At 43.6% G+C, this 10,629-nt stretch overlaps 1 protein-coding gene across 9 annotated transcripts in view; it reads left to right on the top strand.

Moving 5' to 3' along the window:
• Window positions 1–10,629, top strand: part of SEC31A (SEC31 homolog A, COPII coat complex component) — a 99,423-nt gene that overhangs the window by 53,335 nt on the left and 35,459 nt on the right. For all 9 annotated transcript variants that reach the window (XM_075066108.1, XM_075066106.1, XM_075066104.1 and 6 more), the window contains exons 18-20: window positions 4,865–5,010; window positions 7,022–7,195; window positions 8,069–8,242. In XM_075066108.1, coding sequence (XP_074922209.1) covers window positions 4,865–5,010; window positions 7,022–7,195; window positions 8,069–8,242 — 494 coding nt within the window. The remainder of the gene's footprint in view (window positions 1–4,864; window positions 5,011–7,021; window positions 7,196–8,068; window positions 8,243–10,629) is intronic.

Genomic DNA, 10,629 nt, shown 5'->3' with positions numbered 1-10,629 from the left:
AATTTTCTCCCCTTTGCCAAGAGATTTGTACTGTGGATTTTGCAGGTCCAGTCTGATGACTTGTGCCTCTTCTCCTGGGGTCCGGACCTATAGCTGGACGCTCTGATGTGATCGTATTGAAACGATGGTTCACGTCCGGACGTCTTGTTTTTGTTTTCCGGCAGTGAGGCTTTCCCGATAGCTCTTCGCCGAGGGGCAGAAGTGTCAGATGTTCTGCTCCTGAGGGCCGCTCCGCGGGCTCCTCTCGAGCTTTCTCTTCATGGACGGGGGGTCTCCTTATCTTGCCCCCGTTCCGTTGTCCCGGGTCTGCGCAAGTTACGCGCAGACAGTGATCCTGTGATCGTCGGCATAGGCGGCGACGTATGGTTACCATGTGCTGCTGTCCCGGCGCTCCGACTTCTACTCTTCCGGGCTTAACAGGACTTCGCAGGCTTCGTCACCCGACTCCACGTCCCTTACACCTGACGGCCGTGGTCCTGTCTGGCTTGAGTGCTGCGCGCAGTGTCACCCGAGTCGACAAGTCCTTTGCGGGAGCAGGGGAATCCTCACCGGGCCATTATCTCGCATGGAAGCGATTATTCATTCTGGTGTGCCGGAGTTCCATGGTCCTACTGCGTTCGTTCTGTTAGTCTGGACCTACTTACTCGTATTCTCGGGCAGGCCTGCCTTCTTCTTCTTTCGGGTCCCTCTAGCCGCATCTGCCACTTCCTCTGGAGTCCGAGTACTTCCTTTCACCCACTCGTTTCCAGTTCCTATAAGGGATTGGAGGCATCTCCTCCCTTAAGCCTCTTCACTATGTGCATCTTGAACTGGGCCTGCCTGACTCATGGGGCCCTTTTGAGCCGTTAGCAACTGCTCCTTTTTTATCTGTCATGGAGATTCGTTCTCGGTAAGCGGATCCTCTGCCAGCGCCGTCATCGAGCTCGTGGCGCTTGGTCGCAACCTTGCGCATTCACCTCTTCACATAGTAAGGTGCATTCGACCCACCGGTCTTCGAAGGTTGTCTCGCATTCCATCTTTATCAAGGTATTTTCTGACGGTTCTTCTTCCGGGCCTCACATTGCGCGTGACCGCAAGATGCAGAACCCTGAGTTGTCCGCGGGCCTGGATTCTATCGCAGATCTAAGCCGTCAGCACGTCGCCCAGTCATCTAGCCGGATGGGCGCGTATGAATGTCTCCTGTTACCTTCCGCGCGATTTTCTTGGGCTAACATCGTGTTCGGATTGCTAATGATTGCTCACTCCCGCTTGCCGGTCCGCCTCTCTGCCTCGGCTAGGCTTCTTCGGATGCCTTTCTTGGGCCAGTCATCCGAGAAGGACCTCTGCCGGGCGGTACCGGTCGTCCAGGTGCCTTTTCATCGATTTATGCGCTGGTTTTGAGCATTCTCGGCGAAGGGCTCGGGCAGCGTTCTTGTTTCGAACTTTCATCCGACCCCCCGCCTCGTAGGCTTGGGATCACCTACTGGCGCTGGGTATGAGCAGACTTCGGAGCCCCAGGTTACTACTTTACATGTATGTTCCTTCGATGTGTTGCTCAATATCATTCCCACCCGCCTCCTTCCCCTCTGTCGGCAGGTAGCGGCAGACGACGGGGACTGCGGTGGAGGCCGGCAGGGCTATATATCAGCCGCCATGGCGGCGCCACTCCAGGGGGCTCCCTGCCGGCCCACCGAGTGTTGCTAGGGTAAAAGTCTCCAACGAACGTGCACACGGCGCGCGCACACCTACTGGAATGGATATGAGCAACACATCTCAAAGAACAACAGTTACAAAGGTGAGTAACCTTGTTTTCTAAATACTCCAAAGTTATTTTCCTTCAAATTAATTAATTTGTTCATAATTCGTTCGTTGATTGGATAATTCCTTTATTTTGGATTATGGGAACTCATTGGAATTTTAAAGGAATACAATCAACTTGAAATCAATACTCTATTATCTTTCATCTCCTACCCAACCAAATCTGTCTCTGTTCCTGTTCACCATGCAGCTCCCCCTACTGTATTTGTTCTGTGAACAGACAGCTGTTCAGTCTCCAGGGATGTCAGTCCAACTCTTTTTTTTCATAAGGCATTAAATTCATTGTTTTAATTTTTTGTGATAAAAGAAACATACCCCTCCAGGTGATCCATTCCTAAATCATTGTACAATTCAAAGGTGTTTGTACTTGGGAAGAACAGGTATGCCTCTTCACGACCAAAGCAAAGCGCAACCACTGTTATCTTTTCCTATAAGCCAGCAGTGATGACCATTAATATGAGAGCTGCCTCTGCCAAGAAAACAGTATATAATATTCTTTTCCTATGAGATGCCAATTCAAATGTTTCAGAAACATGACTAGATGAGGCAGAATTATCAGACAGATAGATTAACAGGATTTCTTGGGGAAGAGTCAACATAGCTTTTGTAAAGGGAAATCATGCTATTAGAATTCTTTGAGGGCGTCAACAAACATGTAGACAAGGGTGATCCAGTGTACATAGTGTAGTTGGGCTTTCAGAAAGTCTTTGACAGGGTCCCTCAGCAAAGGTTCTTAAGCTTAGTAAGCAGTCATGGGACAAGAGGGGGAAGGTTCTTTTATGGATCAGTAACTGGTTAAAAGAGGAAACAAGGGGTAGGAATAAATGGTCAGTTTTCACAGTGGAGAGGTAAATAAAAGGGTCCCCCAAGGATCTGTACTGGAACCAGTGCAGTTCAACATATTAATAAATGATCTGGAAAAAGGGATAAAAAGTGAGGTGGCAAAGCTTGCAGATGATCCAACATTACTCAAGATAGTTAAGTCCAAAGCTGCCTTTGAAGAATTACAAAGGGATCTCAAAAGTGAGATGACAGATGAATTTCAATGTTGAAAAATGCAAAGTAATGCACTTCGGAAAATGTAAACCCAACTGTACATACAGAATGTTAAGGTCTATATTAGCTGTTACTACTTAAGAAAGTGTTCTTGGAGTTGTCATGAAAACAGTTCTCTGAAAACATCTACTTAATGTGCAGCAGCAGTCAAAACATCTAACACTGTTCGGAACCATTAGGAAAGAGTTAGATAATAAGACAAAAACTAATATAATGTCTCTATATAAATCCATGGAACCCCCCCACATCTTGAATACTGCATGCAGTTCAGGTTGCCCCATCTCAAAAAAGATGCATGAGAATTGGAAAAGGTGCAGGGAAGGGCAACACATATGATTAGGGGTGTGGAACAGCTTCCATTTGAGGAGAGATTAAAAAGTATGGGACTGTTCATTTTGGAAAAGAGATGACTAAAGGGGGTTATGGAAGTCTTATTTACCCCTTCACATAACAGAAGAACCAGGGTCATCCAATGAAATTAATAGGCAACAGGTTTAAAACAAACAAAAGGAAGTACTTCTTCACACAATGCACAGTCAGCCTGTGGAACTCTGTGCCAGAGGATGTTGTGAAGGCCAAAACTGTAACAGGGTCCAAAAAAGAGTCAGGCCTTGGCTACGCTGGTGCTTTACAGCGCTGCAACTTTCTCACTTGGGATGTAAAAAAATACCCCCCTGAGCGCAGCAAGTTACAGAGCTGTAAAGCGCCAGTATAAACAGTGTCCCAGCACTGGGAGCGCGGCTCCCAGCGCTGTAAGCTAATCCCCACGGGGAGGTGGAGTACCTGCAGTGCTGGGAGAGCTCACCCCTAGTGCTGGCGCCGTGACCACACTCGCACTTCAAAGCACTGCTGCGGGAACGCTCCAAGTGTATGGCTGCAAGTGTAGCTATACCCTCAGATAAATTCCTGAAGGACAGGTCCATCAATGGCTGTTAGCCAAGATGGTCAGGTATGCAACCCCATGCTCTGGGTGTCCCTAAACCTCTGACTGCTAGAGGCTGGGCCTGGATGATGGGATTGATCACTAGATAATTGCCCCATTCTGTTCATTCCCTTTGAAATGTGGCATTGGTCAGTGTCAAAAGACAGGATACTGGCTTGATGGAACATTGGTCTGACTGAGTGTAGCTGTTTTTGTGTACAACCGTGTTAGCACTTTAAGTTGTTAAAGCACCTTGAAAAAATTAATTCTCCCACCACGGCTAGGAGGAGGGAAGTGGTGTCTCCTTTCCACAGAGACCCACACCGAGGCAGAGAGGAGTTAAAGGCTTGCTCTTGCTTCTATTGAAGTCAGTGGATGAAGGAACAGATCCTTGAGACTCACCAAAGACCACACAGCAAGTCAGTAGGAAATCCAGGATGAATGTGGAGGAAATCCAGTCACGCACACCATGTGTTCACTCCTGCATACCATGCTGTCTCACCTCGTCTTATTAGCATAATAAACCAGTGGCTAGCCATGGTTACACCAGCCTTATGTTCTAAACCTTATTAATATTACTCACGTGATGGATACTGTCACAGCTGCAAGACAAAATATATTGTGCTAGCAAATCAGATTGCCAGGTACATGCAAATAACAGCAAAATGCGAGACAAGCTCAGACTAGCCCCCATCATTTGTCCCCTTTGGACACATGAACATGTTGCACAATTAATCTGTTTTAGAGTGTTCCCACACTTTGGGTTCCTATGATTTTGCACATAAACACTGAGCCACATTGGCCAAGCAGTATCAGGAATGTGTCACAATGTCTACATTCCCTCTGTGCAAGGGGGAGTAACATTTTCAAAAGCACCCTAAGTGACCGAGTGAGTGCGCACAAAACAATGACAATTTTAATGTTTCTCTTCTTTGTTTTGCTAAACTTAGAGTTTGGGCATATATTTGAGTATCACCAGGATTTTCATTGTCTGACCCAGAGCTAGTCCAAGCATCCTGAATGGTACTTTGTTTTAATTATCAAGTATTTTATGAGATAACTCAAAAGATTTTTGTTCATAATTCTTAGATCTGTTGGGTACTAGACTTGAAAACGAAGGGGACAATCTACTGCAGACACAGGCTTGTCTGTGTTATATTTGTGCTGGGAATGTAGAGAAACTAGTTGCGTGTTGGACTAAAGCTCAAGATGGAAACAGCCCCTTGTCCCTTCAGGTTAGTGTCTTTGTGAAGAAAGATGTTGAGTGACATGCTGTAATAATTTGGTGTAGTACTTTTGGTAAGTATGTGAGTTTGACTTTTAAATAAGTTTATTTTTATACAGGATTTTGACAGACCCTCTGATACTTGCATATTCTTGAGCATGAAAGTGATGTTACTTTAAGAGTAAAATAAGATTATTTATAAATGGCCTGTGCTGACACTGTATTGCAAAACATGTTCAGTTTTTATCTCAGCTTGTAAAAATAAGGCTGTTGCATTTTTGAATTTATATACGTTCTTTGCAAGGGTTGATAGTTTAAGTTCATTAGAGACCTTGATTTGTTTTGTAATTCTTGCTTTTGGAATAGATGGTTTAGAAACTTTGGGGACAAAGTACCTAAAAGTAAAACCTAGAATAGTTAGTCACAGGTGTTTTTGAAGGTGGACATGGATATATTTATTTTTTGGACTTGTATATGTGTGTTGTGCTCCTTTTAAGGCAAAGTCAATATCTATTTCCCCACTACAAGGGAATTCTTGCATTTTTTTCTTTTTATGATGCTGTCCTATGAAATCACTTTGGATTTGAAAGCGAACTGTGATATGGGAGAGCTGGAAATCCCAGAAATTATTATTTTAATCCTGGGAGGATAAAAGCTTACTTATTTATTAAGATATTCACTTACTGAGGAAAAACATGACTGAACTAGAGTACAGTCCAATACACACACAATACTAGTGGTTTACTATTGCGATTCATGTGTGGGTCTGGATTTTTTAAACACTGTACCTTCATTAATGGTCTAGAAGAGGGAGTAAACGGTACATGAATGAGATTAACAAATTATACTAAACTGGGAGCTATTGCAAACACCAGTGAAAGTGGAGGAATAAGACAACGATAAGAAATGTAAACAGAAAATAACACGATGAGATTAGGATGACCTGATAGCAAGTATGAAAAATTGGGACAGGGGCTGGGTAGTGGAGGATAATAGGAACCTATAGTGTTGAAGACATAGCCCCGAATATTGGGACTGTCCCTATAAAATAGAGACATCTGGTCATCCTAGGTGAGATACAACTGGGGGAAAAAAGTACTAGTGACATCTAGGAGAAAAATAATCCAAAACACAGCAGTTCAGAGGGAAGGAGGAAACTGGGGAATAGGTTTCAGAAAGAGAGCAATGGTCGATAGAAGACATTTCATTGAACATGGAGTTTACAGTGCTGTTTGGTAGTTAAAAATTTTGAAAAAAAGAGCCAATGCAGTTTTGAGCTACGTATACAGAGGCACAGTTGCACAGGTGGTGCAAGCAACGAGGAGAATTATTTTGAATGGTACATGGGTTTAACTAGGAGTCATGGAATGGAATCAAGAAATGGAAAATTTATGATGAATATCAAGAACAATTTCTTGTCATTAAGAACTATTAGACTATGGAATAGTCTCCCAGAGGGAGTAGTTGAATCCTCTTTGCTTAAGACGATTAAAACTAGAGTTGCCAAAGCACTATTAATGGTACGTTAGGGAACAATCCTGCATTTGAAAGAAAATGGATTAGATGACCTAACTGGTCTTTCCCATCTCTGCTTTATGTTTCTAGAAAAATTTTGTAACCGCGGTAAATAACATTCTTTTGTTGACTAATACTAGAAAAAATGGCTGCAGATAATATGCAGGTACCTTAGATCTCATAAAATAAACTTTTTTAAAAGCTTTTCTTTATGGAGTAACCAGATTACTACTGGTTTATTTAATGTCAGTACATTTTAAAATGCACAGAAATTGATGATCACTGATTACTGTTCTATTATCTTGCTCTCTCTGAATATTACACAGAAAATGAACTAATAATGGTTGGGAAAACCTTTATTTTCACTCTGTTTAAAATAATGTAACGAGAACTGTGTAGTATGCAAGTTGATCTCAAGTCTATTACTGACATGCTGTAGTTAGTGGCTGTTTTCTCTCACTTGATCCCATGAACCTGCTGTTTTTTCCACTGTCACAATCCTCCAGGACCTCATTGAGAAAGTAGTAATCCTGCGTAAGGCTGTGCAGTTTACACGATCTGTAGACGCTGATGCTGTCGGCGCTCTTCTGGCTGAGAAGATGAGTCAGTATGCCAATCTGTTGGCTGCACAGGGGAGCATTGCTACTGCATTGGCTTTCCTTCCTGCAGACACCAACCAGGTAAGTGGCCTTAACTTTCCTTCTGCCCCCTTCTAGATGAACAAGCTTTAATTGAAGACCTTTGCGTGGCACATAACAGTGTATAAAACTGTCACTTGAAGACATGTTCCAGTGTGGTTTGGGGTTCTTCTTCCCGCTCAGAACGGCACTGACAGGGATTAGTATTGTGCGTAGATGGGAAAAATCACTGGAATGGAACATGGTCTCAGTATAATTGTCTCCTGGTGCCTCAGAAGTTAAAGAGGGGAGGGGGCTGGAAAATAAATCAAGGTGAAGCCAAGACTTGGCTTTGTGGTCCCCAAGTGACAATGCTCTCTTACTATGAATGGTTTAATTCCTCTCCTGCTAACCACTTCCGGTGAATTTCATAGGTTTTGCAGGGTGACTATTGGACTATCAGTTAATTCCTGTATATATACTGAAGTTTTTCTTCTTGTCACTCTGAGCTGTGAGAATTGCATTTCATTCTTCGAGCCATGCCATTCTCCTGGCCAGTGCGGATTTGAGAAGAGCTCTCTAGAGCCAGTCACCAGTGGTTGTAGCTGCAATCACCCCCCATGCCCCATTTTTCCCCTCTCCACATTTCTTTGTCATTCCCACTACTGCCGGCCTGGGAATGAGAATACCAAACTTGGGATTCAACCCACACTTCCAGTAGAGTCACCTGCACCAGATCCAGCTGGAATGCCTGTTTTCTGGCTGACGAACAGATTTGCTTCAGCCAGCCAGAATACTGTTCAGTGGAGTATCCTGTCCTCTTCTGAACAGTCCTTTGAAGTTTAACTGATCAGTAAGTGGCCATCCATCTGCTGATTTAAGGCCACAGATTCCACTTAGTGTAATTATGTGTTTGCTTTGGTTTACTATTTGTAGCCAAAGATCGTGCTGTTGCGGGACAGACTTTGCAGAGCTCAGGGAGAACTTCCAGTGGGACAGGAGACACCAAAGTCCCCGTATGAGAGAGAACCCGTGCCTAAGGGAAGAGCTGGACCTGTGGCTGGACAAATGCAGATGCCCCAAGGCCCAGCCCAACAGTATTATCAGCAGGTAAATGATTTACAGCTGTCAAGCTGAAGCAGTGCTTGCACTGTTGGTGTTTTAAGATGATGGCTTGTGCACTTATTCTTTCATGAATCCAAAGTGTGTGTGATGTGCCTACAAGCCCTTTGGACAGCAATTCCATTGTGCTTTCTTGCCATCTCTGTAGATGCTTCCTTTACTCTGCTTTTGGAAACACGTCTCACATATCTTATCAAGCAGCCTGGGGTTGGAGATATTTTTTTTCCTTAATTTCAAATGTATTTCAGTGCAAAGCACTATAGCTTCAGGAATTTTTTCTTTTAATTTTCCCCTCCCGCATGCAGCTTTTGAGATGCAGTCATGTCATGCAGTTACCATCTCTTCAGCTAAGGTCGGGCTGACTATTTGCTCTGCAGCCCGTTGCTGTGTAATCATCCAGAGAAATTGCTGCACAGCTGCAATAGCAAACTCATGGCAGGTGATGCTGATTCTGCTGGCCCATGCTATGAGTCCAGTGATGGACAGATTGGGTGGCCAGTACAGCCTCATGCTTAAAATCTCTTCCCCGGGGTGTGGAGTAGGAGCTGTGTATGGAGAACATCTGCACCCTGGACAGGGTTGAGGTGCTGGTGCGGGAGGCCTGGAAGACCAGAACGTGAGATGTGCTGGAAGAATGAATGAGTGAATCTGGGGTAGAAGAGGAAGTTGTTTTGGGGGGCGTTGGGTGGGAAGGCAAATGAGATGTAAAGGAGATGCGGACCTTTGTGCTAGATTGGACTCAAGGCTGTACCAGATCAGACTACATGGTAGAATGAGGGGAAACAGGCTTGCCATTACTGCCATGGGATGGTGTGAGACAAGCCATCTCAGCTGTTCTCCTAGTTTAAGTGTGATCGCCAATCCCTTAGCAAGCCATTGTTGATTGGCTGGCCCTTTTGCCACTAGCTGCTTTCAGCTAATTCCTTGAGAATGGAAGGTGTGTATTAGTGGTATAGGAACTGTTGTTAAATGGAGAAAATGGAAACGAGAGCCTAGGTCTGCACTTTGGGTTTCCCTTCACATCCTGGGTGCTGACAATGTGGATTTACTAGAATGTTCACACTTTCTGGCCTTGAGGCAGCTAATGCTTCAAGTAAATCAAGTAGTTGCATCTTCCCAGCTTTGTTGGATTCTGGAGGGGGTTATGCTGCATCTCATCGCGTCAGGGAAACAAAATTATTTGCCTTTTTGAGGGCAGAATGAAGGGGAAAGGCTGAAGGGTCAGGGTATTTGGCATTGTTGTCTTCCTTTGTATATCAGTGGCTTTGAATGCCTTACTGCAGAGTTAACCCCAGATGATATCCTGGATGTAGAACTTACAAAAAGTAACTGTCAGAGTGGGCAAAAGACTTCCTTAGATTTATGCAATATCACTGTGCTTGTTTTCAGATACATTATTGCAAATGATTAAACCAGCTTTTCCTTTCTGTTTCTCTCTCACCTTCCTTCCTGTAAGCAGTGATTTGTATTTAAAGGTGATACTGCAGTCGCAATAACTTCCATGTTCCATTATGGAAAATGTTAGCTTTCCTAGGTACGAGATGGTCTTGGTAATGCTACAAACTGAAGTTTCACGTTTTCTACCCGTTAGAGTTAAATACTAGGAAGGGGATGGGAAAACTGCCTCTGTTTATTTAATAAAAAACAACAAAACTTACATACAGGTAAAATTATGGTTTAAACACAAACCAGCAAGTACATTCCAAGTGAACTGTGCAAAGAAATTTTTGACTTGCAGGTTCCTTGTGTTAAAAACACAATTCCACATTTAGGTACTGCAGGGATTTGATATTAACGAGGTGTTACAAACAGACATGCACCAGTATGTAGATTGGACAGAGCAAAGTAAAACGTAGTATTTGAGCCTTCACTTTTCGTTTACTTGCCATTGGCCCCAACTTAGAAGAGCACTTAAACACATGTGTAAGTCCCTCATTCCTGTTCAGGCCAGCACTTAAGCATGTGATTAACTTTAAGCATGTGCTTAATTATGGGCCTCTGTCTGTGTTTCATTATAATACTCTTTTTTTCAGTAGGCGAAAAGCATCTAATTAACTTTTTAAAATTGCAAACTGATTTTTCATCAAATCATGCACATACATGTTTGGGAAGTTATTAAAATGTTCATATTTGTTGTTGTAATGGCTCATTATATAAAAAGATACATAGAACCATAGAACTGGAAGGGGCCTCGAGAGGTCGTCTAGTCCAGTCCCCTGCACTCGTGGCAGGACTAAGTATTATCCAGACCATCCCTGACAGGTGTTTGTCTAACCTGCTCTTAAAAATCCCCAATGATGGAGATTCCACAACCTCCCTAGGCAATTTATTCCAGTGCTTAGCCACCCTGATAGTTAGGAAGTTTTTCCTAATGT

This window comes from Chelonoidis abingdonii, chromosome 5 (genome assembly GCF_003597395.2).
Source record: "Chelonoidis abingdonii isolate Lonesome George chromosome 5, CheloAbing_2.0, whole genome shotgun sequence".
In the NCBI taxonomy this organism is placed as follows: domain Eukaryota; kingdom Metazoa; phylum Chordata; order Testudines; family Testudinidae; genus Chelonoidis; species Chelonoidis abingdonii.
Note: the sequence above shows the minus strand (reverse complement) of the source record. Positions and strands in the feature narration are given on the sequence as shown.